The 20,790-nt window shown below is 41.1% G+C and overlaps 1 protein-coding gene across 3 annotated transcripts in view; it reads left to right on the plus strand.

The window, feature by feature from the left end:
• Window positions 1-20,790, plus strand: part of atrnl1a (attractin-like 1a) — a 237,858-nt gene that overhangs the window by 104,574 nt on the left and 112,494 nt on the right. For all 3 annotated transcript variants that reach the window (XM_030441997.1, XM_030441996.1, XM_030441998.1), the window contains 2 exons: window positions 466-544; window positions 3,778-3,935. In XM_030441997.1, coding sequence (XP_030297857.1) covers window positions 466-544; window positions 3,778-3,935 — 237 coding nt within the window. The remainder of the gene's footprint in view (window positions 1-465; window positions 545-3,777; window positions 3,936-20,790) is intronic.

Genomic DNA, 20,790 nt, shown 5'->3' on the forward strand with positions numbered 1-20,790 from the left:
AGAGACGTCTAAATTCTTGAGAGTTATCAGACTTATTTTTCTCTCGCGGTGCCTTCAGGTGTGTTCAGACACAACTCAAAGTGGAATTTGGATGCAGCATCGCAGACAAAATCGATGCGATACACAAAGAGGGCCAACGGATTCAAATTTGCCCCAGAGGTGTTACAAGTCTTTTCCTGACGTACTTCATGAATGTGGACGAAGTGCAAAAAGGTCGACAGACCTGAAGGAAAAATAAGCAAAACCACCGTGTATACTCAGAGGAAGATGTCCAACAGCGTGAACTGCAGACCACCTCTGCAGTCAATAAATAAACGAGAATTTGCTTTGTGTTGTGTGTGAATGCCTCGTAGGCCTTCATCCTGTGCAGTTCCACTTCCGAAGTTTTCCTGCAAGTTTTTCTTTTTTATTCCAGCTCAGTAACAAAACCCTGTATGTGTTTTTTTTTTTTATCTTTGTGTGCAGGCGAACAAGAACCTCGACATGTCCATCAACGCCTCGAACAACTTCAACCTCAACATCACGTGGTCGTTCAGCTCCACAGGTAGAGAATTGATAAACTGTATTCGTACTTAAAAAATCACTTTTGTTTGATTTCCTTACAGGCATTTTGGTTCTCCGCCTGCTCGTAGTGGTCAATAAACAAGAGCAGCAGACACCCACACAGGTCGGGGTATGATATCAGCTGATCAGACTCTCCTCAGGATTGTTCGTCTGCGAGCTGTGTCTGATTGAGAGTAGTATCACACCAACCTTCACCCTGAGCTGAATAACTGAAAGGTCCTTCAAGAGTTTAAAATGTAATATGTAATTTCCACTGCTGGGGGCTTCTCTGTGTGTCTGGTGTTGTGTGGGGGTTGAGTTGGGTTCAGAGACAGACCCTCTGGAGGGATAAACACCTGAAGCCAAATCGGATTCTGCTCTGATTTGGAGTCGTTTCACAGGCGTGAGGAGAGCTCAGACATAACTTTTCAACTTTTGGGATAAAAAAAGTGGATTTCTCTTCACTCCTGATTTTCAGCCTGGCTGCTGACTCCGGCACAAATGTTCAAAGACGACAAAGTTTTAAAGTTTAACTCACTTTAAGTTTAGTCTTATTTGCCCACTTTCCTGCCCTATAAGAAGCATCAGGTGACCAATCAAAATGCAACCATGTCTTATGTAAGCTTGTGGATTTATTTGGGATTATATAAGTACACATCTCATGCAGAATTCTGACATATTATATCTTCAAATAAAGAAAAAAAAAACTCCATTATTTCATTTTTCTCTGTGCTGAATTAGAAGAATAACCAAAGCTTGCAATATTGACCCACATTACCTTTATAATCCCGTCTGAAGAAAGTTAATGAGGAACATTTAATGTCAGTAAAAGCGTTAAAGGCAGTCGTCTCTTTAATAAAAAGTCATAAATCTTGATAACTAAATTTCTCCGACATGTCACTGCTGTTCTAATGAAACTCAAAGTGAGCTGTTAATATAAAATCTAATTTGAGTTTCGATGCGGTGGCTGATTGTTTGGTCGTTTAGCTGCCTGTCTGTACAGATTTCTCACAGTCTGTATCTTTTTTTATCTGTCGTCCGAGTGTCCTTAAGTGAAATGGTCATATTCACTTTGCTGTTCACCTCTCGGGGATTCCCCCTCCTGACAAAACACATCAGAAGCTATTTTGAATTTAGGCATAGGGCATTTTATACATTTTCCCTCTTGATTTTAATTAAGATAAAAAAGACACTCTGCTCTCACACTTGCAGTGTCTTGGGGCCCAGAGCCCTCTTCAGTTTTGGGACTGCAGGCCTCGAGAGTGTGTGTGTGTGTGTGTGTGTGTGCAGACTATTACAGAGTGTTTAATGGCCCTGATAAAGCAGGAGGTGAAAATATTTTATTCACAATGTCTGAAAAACTCAGCCATTAAAACAGAACTGCTGATAGTGCGCTGAAGGATACTGAAATCAGACCACTTCAGCGCTGAGAGGAATTTACAAGCTCGCTCTGAATCACTGCGAGGTGTCGTGAAAATATTTTGCCTGCTCGGGGTGAGAAGCACGCTTTCATATTTAAAAAAATATATAAAAATCAAGACTGTTTTCATCCCAACCTGCTCACTTACATCTTCTCACAAGGTTGTTTACACTGAAAGCAGCTGGGTCAAGCGCACTGACTCTCACTGTGCTGCAGAGTTTCAAACTGGAAAGTTGTTTTTAAAGGGATATTCCGGTGTAAGTTTAATCCATGGTCTAACACACCGTGAAACTGTGTTAGACTCCCTCTCGAGAGATCAAGTTAGCAGACCGCTAATTTACGGAGTTTTATCAACCTCAGAAACGACCGCACGACAACAATAAACTGCAGTAAATGGATCCAAATATAAACCGCCACCAAAAAGCCACAAATTATGCTCAGAACAGCACCAAACTTCAGCAACAGTACAAATAGGGTCTCAGCACATAGTCCGGGGCATCTAACCTCTGCTAGCTTAGCTGGATTTCTACTGAAAAGCTGACTAAATTTACCACTCTTCTGCAGCAGCTTCCTGTTGACGGGAAGTCCCGACGAGTCGATTACCGAGTGCAGTAGAGTTCCGCGGCTCATGGATGAAAATGTATGATTATGACTCCATGGAAAAGCAATCAAAGTTCATATGTGTCTTACCTGCCAGTTTATAACAGTTATTATCGAGAGCGGACAGGGAAAAGAACGGAATTGAGCATTTCTAACCGCACTCGGTAATCGTCGCGTCGGGACTTCCCCGACCCGGAAGCTGATGGAGGAGAGTTGAACTCTGTTTTTTAGCTTCACAATAGAAATCCAGCTAAGCTAGCGGAGGTTAGATGCCCCGGACTATGTGCTGAGACCCTATTTGTACTGTTGCTGAAGTTTGGTGCTGTTCTGAGCATTATTTGTGGCTTTTTGGTGGCGGTTTATATTTGGATCCATTTACTGCAGTGTATTGTTGTCGTGCGGTCGTTTCCTGAGGTTGATAAAACTCCGTAAATTAGCGGTCTGCTAACTTGATCTCTCGAGAGGGAGTCTAACACAGTTTCACGGTGTGTTAGACCATGGATTAAACTTACACCGGAATATCCCTTTAAGCTGAGACGGGGGAAATATTCATCTGATTCGTCCCGATCCCAACTTTATTCCTTCCTGGTCCCATCTGGATTGTGCCTTTTTGTTGTTACTACTACTCTCAGTTGAGTCTCAGTATTTACCACTCCGGTACCCCAAAATATTTCTATTCTGTCTATTTCTATCAGTTGTCATCCATCTCTGAATTGGAGTTTCAACAGAGCCTGCTGGATTAAATACGACTGATAATGTCTTTACTGGGTTGAGGGAGTTTTTCGGTGTTTCCTCACATCCTTCATGTCTAACTTCACTTCTGGAAACATTTCTTATAGATGACCACAAACTGTTGATACGTTGTCTGTTAGTTTTCTACAATAAATCAAGGCTGTTGAGCAGAGATAGAATAAACAGCCTCGAAGCTTTCACACTGAACATCGCAGTGGTGCTTCTGTCCTTGACTTTCTCTCTTTTATCTCATCCACACGTGGAAGAAGCCCATCATGGGAACATTTTCACTTCACCTGTGATGTTATTGTTATTTTCACGTTCCAATTTTAGTTTTAAAAAATAAGGAATACACGTGTGAGGAAGCAAATTTCTCCTGATTTCAATTGGAATCGTTTGTTTTCATGTGACAATCCTCTTCTTGAAATTGTAGTTCACATGTGACGTGTTCGTACGTGTGTGTGTTTCTCTGTTTCTCGCAGCCGGCACCATCTCGGGCGAGGAGATGCCCATCATAGCGAGGACCAACATCAAGGAGCACCGTGACAGCTTCTCGTGTGAGAAGTTCGACTTCAGACTCCACCACAACATCACCTTCTACGTCTACGTGTCCAACTTCAGCTGGCCGATCAAGATCCAGGTTAGAGGCTCGGTGGGGAGGGAAGGAAACAAATGACCTTTTAATCTTAATGTTACATTTCTACCAAAGCCTGATGAATGATCACAGACAGGAAAAAATAAGGTCAACAGCCTGGGACTCAACTAACGACTATTTATTATGGATTTATCTAATTGTTATTAATTATCACTCCACCAGCTTAAATACTGAAAAATCACCATCGTAAGTTTCCAGAGCCCGAGGTCACACACGGTGACAATTCATAGTCATATTAAATGGAAAGAAAGCAGCAAAGTCTCACATGATTAATCAGTTAGTCGACTAATTGTTTGAGTGTTACAGGCAGCAAATATGTCAGCACAGAAATGATTAAAGAAAGAAATAAACTGATAATTAAACAGAGAAATAAGTGAACTTTTGAGCCTCAAGGACTTGAAAACTTCTGTTTCCTGATCACGATAAAATTGTTGACTTGTTGTCTTGTTTTTCTTCAATCTCAACAAATCTGAATCCAGCAAAGAAAACTAACTCTCCTTGTGTGGCTTCACAAAATGAATCACACATTGCATTTTTTTGGCGTCTTTCGCAACAGCGTTCATAAATACAGATCACTATCCTGCATTGTTCAAGGGGCTCTCTGTTCAGATGACTTGTGTCTTTAATTTGTCTTAATCGGTTTGGGTATTATTCATGTGCCTACTCTGTAAATCAGTTTTCTTTTGGGATTAATAGAGTGACACGAGTAATCAGCGAGCGACACAATATGAGATCTGAGCTTCTCTGTTCGGTATGAAAAGATGTCAGAGCGACCGTCATGTTTAGCGTCCAGGCCAAAAAACATTCAAACTGTAAATACTCAAACTTATTGTTTCCAATAAACCGGCAAATAAATGTTTCCCGTACCAACAGAGGGGGAATATTGCGAATTTCTTTTTGATGACAGAGAAACACACGTTTAATAGATTTTATGATCTCACTGCGACATCTGGTTTCGTCGTAGAATGAAAGTTTCAAATGTCTGTTTACATGTTAAAACCTGCATTTGAGGGGAATATTAAGCTTGTTTTTACGCAGATATTGAGTTAAAATACACTGACAATGATAGAAAAGAAAGAAAATCAGAAAGGTAATTACTTTCAGCATGCGTAGTTTAGGATTAAAGGTAAAAATATAGTGCTAAAATATTATTTGGGTCTAAGTGAAGTGAAGTCTCCCATACAAATAGTTCCTAAGTTAAAATCTTTAAGTATCTGTTATTAAATTTAGTTGAATATTAAAAGAAATTGTGGCAATAAACATATTTAGATATCAAAAATTCAAGTAAAAGATCTAATATTTAGCATTTTTCTGATTTATATGATTGCTAGTAAAATAATTAATTTACGAAATTAGCTGGTTTTGCTCTGATGCAGCTCGCAACCCGCAAAATAACTGTGACCTAACGTTATGAAATAAATATAGTGAGTTAAGAGAACAGTATTAACCTCCAAAATGTAGTTGAGTAGCAGAGAATGGACTCGAGTAAAGAACAACTACCTGAGTTACACTCCATCACTGATTTTTAATAAAACCCTGATTCTCCCGAAATGTCGGGTTATAGTATAAAACATAAATAAAACAGCATGTGAGGATTCATGGTCGTCGTCATCATCATCATCATCTCCAGTTTTCAGGAGCCGTCTCTCTGCACAACATATCGCCCTGACAGAACGCTGAGCATAAACTATTCTGAAAAGTGTTCTGCAAATCCGCTATCACATTTAATGATCTGTGAGTTTTCCCAATGTCTCTCCATCAATTATGCAGCACCGGATTAAATCTCCAGGCGGCAGCCGCACACACTAAATATTCACGCTCCAGCCTTATGATCCATTAAATTGAAGTAGACTTTTAGCGGTGATATTTTAAGATGACTGTCGTGCAGGGTGCCGGGCGTGTGTGTGCGCTGATGGATGGACTCAAGAAGTGACAGAATGGAGAAATTAGGGAGGAGAGTAAAGACGGGACGGCTCTTAAACCGATGTCGAGACTCCCGTATAGTGGAAATGTCCAGTGTTGAGAAAATGGAGACTGTCGAATTGACAGATTTAGGGAAAGGACAGCAAGTCTGGAGACAGATAAAGATGTGTCGTGGATGGATGGATGGATGGAACGATGGATGGAACGATGGATGGATGGCTGCCAGAAGCGGCTTGATTGCAAAAGCATTCAGCAAGCGGTTGGCAGCCTTTTAACCACTTAAGGAACATCGTTCCAACATAGGAACACCCTTCACTAAACGAGCACCCTTCGTAAAAACTAATAGTTTTTTTGCTCATAGTTTGAGGCATCAGATCTTAACAGTATATACTCACTGTTGGAAAGCTGAGACTGTCGTGATTATTTTAAGCCCAAACACAAAGGAAAAAAGTTATTTCCAGACCATGTAACAGCCTTCTAAACTCACCATGACACAACATTAGAAAGAGCCCTCTACCGCAAGAAGCAAGAATGCCTACATACCTTCAGAGTGTTCCCTTTTTCCACAGCTACAACGTCATGCCACAATTTTCTTTTCATAGTTCGCCAATAGTCCATAGAATGGGAATATCCATGTCATTTTACCCCAAACTAGCTACAAGTGTCGAACAAGCAAGAAACCCTGCAGGGTCTTAGCTTTCATTTGAGACCAAGATTATGTTTCTAGGTAAAGGGGTTCTCAAGTTAGAAGCCTTTGAATCTCAGTAGGAGCTCTTGGAAAGAAAGGACCCAAGCAAAACGCACAGACATGCCTTTAGAAAAAAAATTGTGAAAAAAATAAATTTTTGAGTGTAGCAAGCTGAGACCTGTGGCTGTGGCCTAATTGTGTCTGCTGTGTCCATAGACATACCTGAACCCTTATATCTTAGTCAGTTTATTGACATAGAATCACACTTACACTTCTAGAAACAACTTGAGGGTGTTACCTTTCCAATGGTACCAAGCACATCCCTGAGTCTCAAACTATGTGAGAGCTGTCATGCTTTTAATTTCGGTATGTCATTTCGGAAAAAGAACCTTGAAATGGGGGCGTTCATTAACAGGTTAAGATATCAAGATATAGTTTGAAGCACAGTGTGAAGTTGCGCCACATTACCCACTTCTTCAGTTTGTCCAGCAACTTCTCGATTTTAATTAGTCGACGGTGCGACATCGGACATATGTTGCACGTGCTACGCCAAAGATCCGTCTCTGCGAGGACTGAATGGATATCTTGTGCTTAACTACATCTTTTGAAAGCTCAGATATAATGGACCGAAGCCCAGCACATTAGGGAGAAAGATAATTTGGAAGCTTAATCCCAGTCAGCTTGTGTTATCGCAGTCGTTCTCCGTGTATAAATGTCGGCGTTTATTGCAGAGCGTCCGGCACCTCGTTATGGGTCGTTTGTCCATCGATCGCTCCCCCCTCCTCATATGCATTTCCCATTATTGCTACATTATCAGCGCTCCATATATCTGCTGGTTGAAAGGTGATATGATAATTACCACGATGAGGTTCTATCTCACCGCCGTGTCGGACGTGCCCGGGTGTAACAGGAGGAGCGCTCGGCGTCCGGTCCTCTGACCTTGGTGGCTTCTGACGCCAGCGCAGGGCGAGGATGAGAAATTGTCCTGAGAATTGGTAACGACCCGGTCTGATGTATTTGATCTAATAGACCTGCACACACACACACACACACACACACACACACACACACACACACACACACATACAGGTGCACACAAACACGAAGGACAGAGAGGGAGGAAGAGACAGAACACAAACGCATCACAGCTACAGATCCCGACGTCCACCAGCCAGATGTCAGGAAATGTGGAATAGTTATTCATTAATCTCCGGGGAGATGATTTTAAATGATCTCGCTGCCCTGCTGACCTTTTTCGTCTCCTGACATCGTCGTGTCAAACGTTCTGCTCGACCGATAAACAAATAATGGTTGAAGGTCTTGTGATCTGCGGTGAATATTCATGGCCCCCAGAGAAGGACTCCTAATATTTCACAGTATTTTGAATATCAGAGGTCAAACCAAAATAAAATCTGACACCTGAGCTGTGTATGTTTGATAATCTGGCAGCTTGTACTAACACTGAAATTTGATTTGATTGGTTTGTTGCAGTGAAACACAAACACACACACTGATAAACATTTATTCATTGATTTGCTTTCTCTCGATTTGTGGAAGTCTCGTCATGTCTCGGCCAGAGAATGAAGGTGATGTCAACATGATTTCCGCCCACGGGTGCAATTATAAAGTGTGTTCCATCACTTCTTTCTTTTTTGGTGAAGTCTCCAAAATGCCACAGCAGAAGTCGTAGTTCAGTCCCTTAGAATGACAAATGTTTTCCAGAGAACTTTCCTCTCGTGGCCATGACAATCTTTTTGTTCACGGTGAGAAAGGAGTAGAAGTACGGTGACATGTCGAGGTCGATTCTTCGGCATACAAAGCTTCAAAACCGGCCAAACTTTTATCAGAGTTGCAGCGAATTTAATGTCATTGCAGAGTTGACCTAACAACTATTTAAATAGCTTTTAATATGAGGAATGAACACACGGCAACTGCTTGTTATCTCATTTTTGTTATGGTTGAGTTTCCATCTGACTGCAAGAAAAAAGAAAAGAATGCAGATTAGTTTTCTTATTCAGCAAATTTTGTTTAAAGAGATATTCCTGTGTAAATTTAATCCATGGTCTAAATCACCGTGAAACTGTGTTAGACTCCCTCTCGAGAGATCAAGTTAGCAGACCGCTAATTTACAGAGTTCTATCAACCTCAGAAACGACCGCACGACAACAATACACTGCAGTTAATGGATCCAAATATAAACTGCCACCAAAAAGCCACAAATAATGCTCAGAACAGCACCAAACTTCAGCAACAGTACAAATAGGGTCTCAGCACATAGTCCGGGGCATCTAACCTCCGCTAGCTTAGCTGGATTTCTACTGAAAAGCTGACTAAATTTACCACTCTTCTGCAGCAGCTTCCTGTTGACGGGAAGCCTGACGAGTCGATTACCGAGTGCAGTAGAGTTCCGCGGCTCATGGATGAAAATGTCTGATTATGACTCCATGGAAAAGCAATCAAAGTTCATATGTGTCTTACCTGCCAGTTTATAACAGTTATTATCGAGAGCGGACAGGGAAAAGAACGGAATTGAGCATTTCTAACCGCACTCGGTAATCGTCGCGTCGGGACTTCCCCGACCTGGAAGCTGATGGAGGAGAGTTGAAATCTGTTTTTAGCTTCACAATAGAAATTCAGCTAAGCTAGCGGAGGTTAGAGGCCCCGGACTATGTGCTGAGACCCTATTTGTACTGTTGCTGAAGTTTGGTGCTGTTCTGAGCATTATTTGTGGCTTTTTGGTGGCGGTTTATATTTGGATCCATTTACTGCAGTGTATTGTTGTCGTGCGGTCGTTTCTGAGGTTGATAAAACTCCGTAAATTAGCGGTCTGCTAACTTGATCTCTTGAGAGGGAGTCTAACACAGTTTCACAGTGATTTAGACCATGGATTAAATTTACACCTGAATATCCCTTTAAGCACATTAACTCTTTGTTTGAAAAAGAGGCAATAACCATCTTAGCTAAAAGAGGAGGAAGTTATTTTTAATTATGTGATTTCAATGAACTGTTTTTGATGCAATACTTTTAAATGTGCAAAAAAAAAAAAATGCAGATAAAACGTCTCCTAGTCACACACGCACTGTTAATCTGGAGTAAAGAACATTTTCATCACTTGAAACGTTCTACGTTTGGTGAAAAAGGTGAGAATATTCTCACAGATGGATCAGAGTCCACACTGTCCTCACCCAGCAGGTCGACAACTAGACGGAAATCCACGATAAACGCACACGTATGACACACGCACATGCACTGATGCGACCTGTGAGTGTTTCCCTGGCGGCGTCCTGACGTCAGCTGGTAGTCCGGGCTGGTTGTAGGGCGGAGGGGAGGTGTCGGGATCGGTCGCTCTGCTGGAACTGATTTTGATCGGTTCTGTCACGCTTGACCTTGCACCTCCGCCCTCATTCTCCTGCACTCAGCATCATGAGAACAACATTTACCAGAGTGCTCCTGGTTTTAAAACCATGTAGGGGTGAGTTACAACATCAGGAACTACAGACTTTAACTGTGTGTCTCCATTTCCAGGAAAAATGATGGCTCATGCTTTCAAATGATTACAAATTGGAAAGTTTTATTTGTTAATTTATTCTTGATTTGCAGATTCGACTTTGATAGCTTCTTAAATATTAGAATTGAAAAGCTAAATGTTTCATAAAGAAACTCAGTAGAAATCATGTGTTTAATGTAAACTGTGTAGAATATAAATAAAAGAATAAATATACAAAATGTGCCACGGGCACATTTTAGATCATCACTCTGATTTGTAACTTTTAAAACCATTTTTTTCTTCTTCCAGAAACTAGTAACCGGCCTGGTTTCGTTTTGTAATCAAAAAATCATGTTTTATTGATCGAGCCCACAAACATTCTGGGAACATGACCCACTTTCTCTCGCCGTCTTCCGTGTTTTGAAAAGAACGGACTGTTTAATTCAGCCAGAAGTTGTATAACTTGAGACCGTAACTGTTTCTAATTCGAAACATCTCTGTTTGTAATTTAGCAGAAAATGTTATCTCCACAAGGAAAAAAGGAGAACTGTAATAACTAGTAAAATGAGCGATGAAGAGGCTTTTGTCTTCACTCTTTCTGTCGCACATGCTGAATTAAAATCGACTGCGGGAGACAAAGCACACGTTCCGCTCTTTTTAAATCCTCATTTGTGGGTTTTTGATGTACAACACACATCTTCTCCGTGTCCACGTCCATCCGTCTGCATGTTCCTGTCTGCCTCCGTCTCTACATTCCCTCCTCGATGCATCACAGCCTATAGGCCGGCTGATTAAAAGCCTTCTGTCAGAGGTGAGCAGCCATTTTGTTGCAGTCGAACTGGAGGCCGGCGTGATTGGTCGGGTTGATTTGATTTGCCGCTCAGTGCACAGTCACTTATTTATCCTCTGTGCCTGCCGTCATTAAATAGGATGCCTCTGCTAATCAGATCACACACACACACACACACACACACACACACACACACACACAGGGGAGGGGCAGTGTCTATCAGATGCATCTCGTCCAGGCGGTATTATGTTCCATAGGCTGGCAGAGAAGAGTGAAGGTTGAGTGCTGCCCATTCAACCGGACAGGAAGTCAACTGCAGTCATCAGCAGCATCAGGACAAATTAGACCGGTCGTGTGGGAATTCGTTGTTAGGACCCGGGCACAATAGCATTTATAACGGGCAGATTATGGACCCAGATCAATGTGTTTCAATTAAATCTGGTAATCAGTCGATCGGAAGGAAAGGAAATCTGCAGCCGGTTCTAGTGCCTGTCTAGTGTAGCAGTATAAAGAGCAGGAAAAGTCAGAGTGATTTGTTTCTCTTCTTCTTCTCAAGTAAGTTAACGTATTCAACTGACGTCACGTACGTGACAAGACTGAACGTAGTTATTCTAACCGGAAGTATGATCTTTTCTAAACCTGACCGAGGAGTTTTTGTACCTAAAGGTAACAAAACTGTGACTATTTGTCAAGATTAATAACAGTCCAAAAGTCATGATACGTAATAATATTTGTGATTTTTTTGAAGTCAAACTAGATGTCGCGTACAACATTTTCTTGCAGAGTCCTTCAAGTCAAAAGCCGATGCTCGAGATAAAGTTAGTCATAGTTTGAAGTTAAGGCGACTGACTCGAGCCAGGAAAGAGAACAGATCATCTTAGTGACACACATTTGCACCTCTGATCAACTCTGTCTTTATATTCCAGATTTGAGGGACTGGAGAGTTTAATGTGCCAAATATACAAAAAGTACAAACTGCTCCACGAACAAGACACTGCAAAGTGTGAGGTCATGTGAAAAACAGGATTTGATGGAAGATATAGAGAAACTCTTGCTAGAATGCAACCTAAGCTTTTTCTGTGAATGTATCCGAGTCAAACCTTCGTGTAAAAGCATAATTACGACAAAAGAGGCACTTTTAAGATTTACCGTATTTTCGTTTTCAGGTCAAACTCATTATCAATGGGAGTGCTACGGGCACTTTTACGATATTATCAAAATCTCTATTTTTAAAACAGTAAGAAGTCTCGACACAACATGAAACTTTGCTGGTAGTATCACCAGGGTCTCTACACATGAACACGAGCATTGAGAACATTGTTTGTGTACACTGAGTTTACTAAAAAGAAGGTTTTTGAACAACTCACGTTAGCAGTAGCTTGTTCTGCTCGCCGCCGTCCTGCCAGTGGAGAAGTGTCGATCTCAGAATGTGACGTAACCTGGAGGACAGTTAAGGTGGAACGCTCCTAAAGCTTAGTTCCATATAAATGCAGGATAATTTGTTTTGTCGTTAGCGAAAAACAATATTGACCTTGAAGTTGAAAAAGCACTCCCATTGAAAATGAGTTTGACCCGAAAACGAAAATACAGTAAATCTTAAAAGTGCCTCTTTCATCGTAATTATGCTTTTACACAAAAGTTTTTACTCGGGTACATTCACAAAAAAGCCTCGGTTGCATTCTGGCGAGAGTTTCGCTTTAATCTAATGCCAGTTGCATTGGGTTCTGGTGAGTTTCTGGTGGTGACTGATTAGTAAGTGGTATAATTGTTAATGAGAACATGGGAGATCTTATTACAGAAATCTGAAATCAGACTAACAAGTGGAAAGTGCTCCTGGATGATATCGTGCTGTTCTCGCAGCAGTTTCTCTCTCGTGTTCGAGCTGCAGATTGAGGCAGTAGTGGGTCTTGAGCACCTGTTTAAAAAAAGAGCGCTACATCTGTGAGCTCTCGTGACAACAAGTGCACACATATGGCAGAGCTGCACTCATTTACATACCATGTAGGTGGAGACGGCACTCGAAAACTGCCTCACTTTGGTCATTAGGGCTCCATGAATATGCAAATAGAGAGGAAGAGTGTGCAGTAAACACATTCCAGTCCGCTGGAAATGTATATTTACATTTGTGAACATGCTGATGTTTGCATGCCCTTTATTGCTTAATGTGGGACTAAAACCAATAGATATCACTATGCAGGGCACATGAGCTCCATTAAGAGGACTGTGTGATATACTCCTGCATCGTTTTCTTGGGTTATATATGTGAGAGAGAGAACAAAATCTACCCAAAGTCACATGAAGAAGAGTGAAAAGTCAACTGAAAACTTTACATTTTCTCTCTCAAACAGAAGTTGTAAATGTCTGTCCAAAAAGCCTCAAAATATTCTTTACCCCAGAATGAATTTGATAAAGTTTCATTTTTTATCTTGTGCTGAAATCCTGCGCTGGATATTCTTTTTCGCCTGTCGAACGTCAGATTGTGTTTAAAACCTCCAAAATGCTCTGTTGCCCTTTCATAACAGAGAAGTGAGCAAAGGGAAATTACCTAATGTGAGAGCATAAGAGAGTGTTTCCAAGTTATGTATTATTCATTTTAGAGGGGTAATGACTACATTTAGGGGAATTGCATACATAAATTGAGCATAAAAATATAGTTTTAGGGAATCGTTTGTAATTGAAGCAAGATTATTGATTTGATGGAGCGCTCTTACATTTTTTCCTGCCTCACATCTGCTCGGCTGTGTATAGTTGGACCAAACTTGTATATAACAGAGAAAACATTCATCACTTTGTCAGAAAAGAGGGTGAACTGGTAACAAGACGAAGAGCACAGAAAACAAACAAAAAACAGGACTTTTGGAAGTGCAAGTTTCAAACTAAATTACTGTTCATCATTAGTTTTTAGCTATTAATTATCTTACTGCTGTTTTTTCTAAAGAGCAGTGTTGGGTTAAGTAACCTTCGATAATGTAACAGTGATTGGTTGGGGTGTGGCACGAGGTATCTTTCACCATCACTGATTGGTTAGTCGCCACCTGCAAGGGGAGATGGGATAACAATGGCAGCGTCAACAACACGAGCAGAACATGCTGCTGCATGCGACCTGCCTGAAGACCCCCCGCTGCCTAAAGCCACTTTTGACGGTTGGAGATACAAACATAACTTTGAGTTTCACTTTGTCCGTGTTGGAAACTTCTCTCCACCGCTGCTAACGCTACCTCAAACTTAACGAAGCACCTACAGAGACAGCACGCCCACGCAAAGCTTGTTGCTAAGGAACCGTGGAGCAACATGAATGTAACGTGTAATGTAACTAATTACTTTCTTCAGGGAGTAATCATGTAATGTAAGGCATTACTATTTTTGAGAGTAATGTGTAATATATGACTTTTTTGAGTAATGAGCCTCAACACTGCTAAAGAGTACCTGCATCAAGTCTGCAGCGCTGAAGTGGTGTTCATCTATCTAAGTATCTTGGCGTTTCAATTTTCATCTCTGTGTAGTGACAGAGATTTAGTTAAAGTCTGGTTAGATTTAGGCACAAAAACAACTTGGTTCTGGTCCGAGTAGGTCGGATTGCTTGAAACACCAGGCTTTGTTGACAAGAAGACACAAAAAGTCCCGACATCTTGTTGAAAATAGCTGTTTTGTTGCCCCAAAGATGGCTGGACATTGTCGTCAGCAGTTCAAGAGCAAAAACCAGTCTACTGAATCTGATGCAGCCATGTTATTCCTGCTATGAGAAGGAACAGCTGTAGCTATGAGCGGATGTCCAGCTGTGATGACATGTGTCCTCTGTCCTCTTCCTTCCTTCTACCTGCTGTATATTTGCAGCCTGCAGCCCTGATGAGAATAAAGACAGAAGAGTAAATTAACCGATTCTTGCTGCTTTAACTTTTCCCACCGTCGTCCTCCGTTCATCTTCTGTCTCAGCTTCTCTTCTCTGCTTCATCTCTTCATTCCCCCTCCTCCTGCTCTCTCCGTCCATTTCCTCCTTTCTTTGTTGCTCTCCTTGCTCATTTTCTTCTCTCCCTTCTCTTATTGATCTGCCAAACACTTTCTTTCCTTTCAGGTTTTAACAAGCAGCCCTGAGTTCAGGGTTAGGGATATAAAAGGCAGCCCGCTGCTGTCACAGCTTGCGGACTTGTCCCCAGAGGGCCACCGTAGTCCTTCCGTAATGACTGGACTTCAGTGGCAGGGTCCTTGGAGGCCTCTTTACGTCATTCCTCTCATCTTTTACCTCCGTCTCCTCCCTCAGTTCCTGTCTTTTACTCTCACACACTCTCCCCTGTGGAAATTGCAGTTTGAGCTTCATGATTAAAAAAAGTATTGCCCCTGAAAAGTTAGCTGACCCCTGATCGCAAAACAATTATATTCCATAGTAAAGAAAAACAGCTTCTGTGTTTTGTGTGTTTGCAGTTATTTCAGTTTTTCTTTGTCTGTTGGAGAATTCCCATTTGTAGTAATTTATCTGACTTCTTCTTTCCTGCAGCGTTTCCTCCAAAAACCTTTTTGTATCAGCGGTTACAGTCATCACGCTGCGTTGCAGAAGCTCCAGCCTCCACATTAAACACTTGGTGTCATACATTTGTCACACTTTCTCTGTCTCAACTTTAATTTAATCTAAGAGGTGGAAAGATATTTCTACTTTAAGCCTAACTAAGAATAAGGGGAACTTTCATTATCTCTGTTCAGACTGTCTGAGCTCTTCATCATTACGCTCTGTTCCACTGATGATGTTTTGCTGCCTAACAAATGATTTGGTCCGTTTCTGCAGTAAATATAGAGGAAAGATTCATTTTCACTCATCACATGTTGGACAAGTGGGTGGAAACGAACAAACAAATGTAACTCTTTAAAGCGAAGCTCTCGCCAAAATGCAACCTAGTGAATGTACCCAAATCAAACCTTCGTGTAAAAGCTTATTCACGACGAAAGAGGCACTTTTAAGATTTACCGTATGTTCGTTTTCGGGTCAAACTCATTTTCAGTGGGAGTGCTACGGGCACTTTTACGCTAGCATCAAAATCTGTATTTTTAAAACAGTAAGAAGTCTCGACACAACATGAAACTTTGCTGGTAGTATCACCAGGGTCTCTACACATGAACACGAGCATTGAGAACATTGTTTGTGTACACAGAGTTTACTCTGTACACACTCTGAACTGTATCTGCTAACGTGAGTTGTTCAAAAACCTTCTTTTTAGTAAACTCTGTGTACACAAACAATGTTCTCAATGCTCGTGTTCATGTGTAGAGACCCTGGTGATACTACCAGCAAAGTTTCATGTTGTGTCGAGACTTCTTACTGTTTTAAAAATAGAGATTTTGATGCTATCGCTAATTTGACCGTAGCACTCCCATTGAAAATGAGTTTGACCCGAAAGCGAAAATACGATAAATCTTAAAAGTGCCTCTTTCGTCGTTACTACGTTTTTACACTAAAGTTTCGCAAAATAATCCTAGGTTGCATTTTGCTGAGAGTTTTGCTTTAAGGGCTGATTGACTTGTAGAAAATCCCTACAGAAGTAACACAAATGTGGGAATAATCAATATGTTTATGCAACACATCCACATACCTAAATGAGTGTATACGCAGATGACACCCAAAACTACATGGCAGTTGTAGCGAACCAGTGACGGACGACTAAACCTTCAACATACAGTTGAATTTTTTCAGTCTTGGGCAAAAAAGCTACTGGATTAGGTTCGGGATTAGACTTTGGTTTGTGTTAAAAGAATAGTTTGATACAAGTTGGTCACTTGCTGTAAGTCAACCATCTTAATAAATTAAAATGACTCGCTGCTGACTTTCTGTTTCACACCGGGCAGCCGTCTGCTGACATCCAGCATGCACTGACATCTGTCTTTGCTGCTGTAACTATTACGGCCATGGTAGTAGAAGTAGTCTGAAGAGTGGAAAGTGTGTACAGGGAGGAGGTGCAGGGATGGATAATCAGATTAAACAAGTGCTAGACTTTCATTCAGGAGACTTTATGTACATTTCTAACAGAAGTTAAACTGATCTGTGGCTGTATGACGAAGGTGTGATGTCGCCGTTGCACTGCAGGGGCCATGTTGTTTTGGGAGTTCCTGACAATCAGCCTATTCAGTCACTTAGTTGTGAGGATCTGTTGGTTTTGGTTCACTCTCAGCACTCCCGCAGTGTCGTTTTCCGCCACATCAGACAGTCATTTTCTGAAAAAAGCAACAGCTATCTCCAGAAAACCCACTGTACACCACCTGCTCAGCAGGAGCCCGCAGACAGACACAGTTGGAGACTAGCTGGTGACTTAGTGGAGCATTTAGCTGCTAATGAGACAGATATTCCCCTCAGGAGTATGTAGAGTAAACTAGGGACCATCGTGCGATGGGATCCCACCAGCCGTGAAACCCAACAGTGTGCAAACGTTCTGACCCTCTCAGATATCCAGAAATCTCCATTATCTGATCCACTAAACAGCACAGTAGTACACAGTCATTTGTCCCAGCAAGGCAGAAACCTGGGTAAATAAATAAATTAAGATATCGTTTTGTTTTGACCACAGTTCGGAAGAAAGTTGCAAGTGTTACTATGGCAACAAACGACCCAAATTGGGACAGCGTGCATCAATCCCTTCCTCCGAAATTGCAGATTTCTTACTGTACATGTGAAATGAAACGGTTAAACCCCGCGCCGCCTTTTTTTTTCAATCTAATATAAATCACTTCTCTTGAGAGATGGAATTTAATTTGTTTTGACTAAACAAATGAAATTTGCAGCTTCTGAAATGACCATGAATAAATTTACCAGCGCTATCACACAGTCTCAGCTGGGAGTGAACGTTAACCCAATTAAAGCAGATATCCAGGAGTAGTGCATTAAGTTTTACATGTTTATGGTAATTTGTACACAACTTGTGTACGTTAGGGTTGCATCATGCGTAGGTATATGTGATTGTGTGTTTGTGTGTGTGTGTAATGAGGTCAGGCTTGTGTGTTTGTGGCTCTGCAGTGGTGTGGGTGTGGTCTAAACAGCTTATTGATTATAGTTGTTTTTAACGACTGCAGTTGTTGTAAATTGAAATGATGGCTGTTGGCCGGAGTTGCTGTGGGACTGGAAAGTGTGTATGTGTGTGTGTGTGTCAGGGAGAGATAAATCAAGCGGTATGTCGGAGTCGTTATAAATTAACCATATTAAGTGTAATGTTCACAGTTTGTCCACTGTGTGTTTTTGTGTCTCGGCTCGTTGTTGCATTCATTTTTGATGCATGTTTATCTGTTTACTTGCAGCATATGTGCACATATGTTGTTGTTTTTCTTTTCTTTCTGAGTCAGTGTGTGTTAGTGTGTGTCTCTGTGTGTGTGAGTGTGTGCACATCCATAATAAGTCTTTATATTGTCAGGGAGTAATGATGTAAATTGCTGCATGGGAGGCCTGAATGCAAAGCCAGGCTCTTTTCTCCCTGATGCCTGTATTAATGCCGTGTCCCTCTGGAGCAAAATCAGCTTTTCTGCAGCTTTTTCACTGTCAGACCATTTTAACCTGCTGCACAAATGCCGGTAAACCTCTTAAGTCCATTCTGCCCCATTTCTTTCTCTCTCCTCCTGACTGGTCTCAGAGGATTCGCCAAAGACAAAGAAACAGCCTTTCCGGCTATTAGGGCCATTTAAAGGTATCCCCATGTTGGACACGCTTGAAATATATTGCCGTCAAATGTATTGTGATGCCTGTGATCACTGTTTTAATACTTCGTAGTCTCTGTGAGCTGCAGTGCTGCTCAGGGGTCCTTCTAATTTAAAAAAAAAAGGATCTTTTTCTGCTCCGGCAGACCATCTGTCCTGAGGATCAGATGATGTCACATGCTAATTTGCACATTAGCGGCCTCGAATGTAGCAGTTTCACATTGTTTTAAAGTTTCATAAAGGAAAATGCAAGACTTTAAAGCCAGTTAAAATGAAATATACATGTGTCCAAATGAATAAAAGAGTGCAGGTCTGCCAGACGGGCTTCGCTTCTTATGAAACGGCTCATCATGTGAAGACGTCTAAAGTGAAATCGCAGCTGTTTAATTAGGAACCTGAAGCTTTTTACACTGAAGACAAAAAGACTTACTTGACATTGACGTCTGAGTTAAGAACAGAATGTTACAGCTGATGTCCTCATCCACAGTAATGTGAGAGCTCTCATCATGTCTTCCCGCTCTGCACATTATGAAGTACAAGCAGTGTAGTTTTCATTGTGAAAATACGACATGTTTATTAGTTATTGTGTTTTTTTTTGTTGAGCCTTTATGTAGCCAGGAAAAATACTATTGAACTACAACCACTGGTATAAAGTGGCACAAGCTTATCAGCATAACTTAATACACACATCCACGAGTAACTTACTCATCGTTTAGGTTTTGAGGACTACACATCCTAAATGTGAGTAACTAACTGTGAAACGTCCCATTTTATGCTCATTTCCAGGTTTGTTATTTTATTCAGGGTGTCTTCTCGTTGCTGCAGCACCTCTTTTCACCCTCCATCGCACCATTTCAGGGTTTGTCTCTTTAAGGCAGAATCCAGGATGTTCTGATTGGTCAGTTCTTGTGCGCCTGAGCCGGCACCGCCCACCATATTTTCGTATTTGCTCTGCGAGTGTTATTGCACACAAGGACAAGGTTTGAAGGCAGCGTTTCTGTGTGCATTTTGATCCTTTCTTAGTATTTATTAAGCACATCAGCCTGCTTTATAATTAGAGAAAGAAAAATGGGACCTTTTGAATTTAATTACAGTTTAAAATGGTCAAGGATGCAACCTGATCATTACAACTTGAATACCGCTGTAACTCATTGAACGTGGCTTTGTTCTGTCTTTTATTACTGAAATACAGCTTTGAAAATCTTTGTCCTGTTTCTATGAGAGCACTTGACGACGCTCCGGAAAAGCACATTTTCTCTCCACGTCGACACATGATACGTTACCTCGACTACGTCTTCTTCTCTGTTCCGTGTGTTCAACAGGCTTTGAATTATCTGAAACTCTGTAAACTGGAGGTTTCATTTTTAGGAATTGGCATTGGGTATTCTCTGTGTCTTTGTCCGTGGTCCATTTGTGATCTTGAGCTTGACCATTACATTATCTGCTGTGGTTGGCTGTGACCTTGAAGGACTTTGCTCTGCTGTGTGCATCTATCTCCGAATCCTTGTCCAACAAGACAACAACAACTCTGCTCTGTTTCGTTCCTACAGGGCAGAAATGTGAATGGAAAATCAATTACGCCTGTAATAAATAATCCTTTTAGCATGAGGGAGGTTAAACATGGACAACAATGGCTCTTTTTTTTAGGAAGTTTTCATAGCTAAGGGCCAAAACTTTGTTCGGAAACAGCAGGAGCTGCATCGCTCACAGTCTGAGAAACAAAACAACAAAAACCAGGTGAACACACACAATAAACACACTCAGCTGATGATGAAGACAGATTGCAGAGGGATGAGATAAGGTGAGAGGTGAGGAAGAGGCTTTGGAGTGATTTGTGAGCAATATGTGGGTGTTTTTGCTGATGAAAGGAGAGGAAATATGTTTTTTGTATCGTTTCATATTTTTATTTTAATGTTGCAACATACAGTAGAATGTGTATTCTTTGAATATATATAGAAAAAACATTTTGTTTATGTCTTTCGTGCTTCATTAATTGACATGGAAAGTATATGTTCGATTTAAAGGTTAATTTCACCATATTTTGCCACTTATCCTTGATGGGTTAGTTTAGTTAGTTTGGGGTTTTTGGACGTCTTTGCAGCGATAATGATGAGTTATGAACACACAAGAAAACCTGCATACCACAAACTATGTTATTACTGTGAGTCAGAATTAAACAGCTGTGATTTCATGATCATAAATTGTATCGCTAATAAGAAATAAGGACAGACTCGCTCATTGAAAACTACTTTGGGAACGGCAATTAATTTGCAATAATAATGAGATA

Source organism: Sparus aurata, chromosome 15, assembly GCF_900880675.1.
Source record: "Sparus aurata chromosome 15, fSpaAur1.1, whole genome shotgun sequence".
Lineage (NCBI taxonomy): Eukaryota > Metazoa > Chordata > Actinopteri > Spariformes > Sparidae > Sparus > Sparus aurata.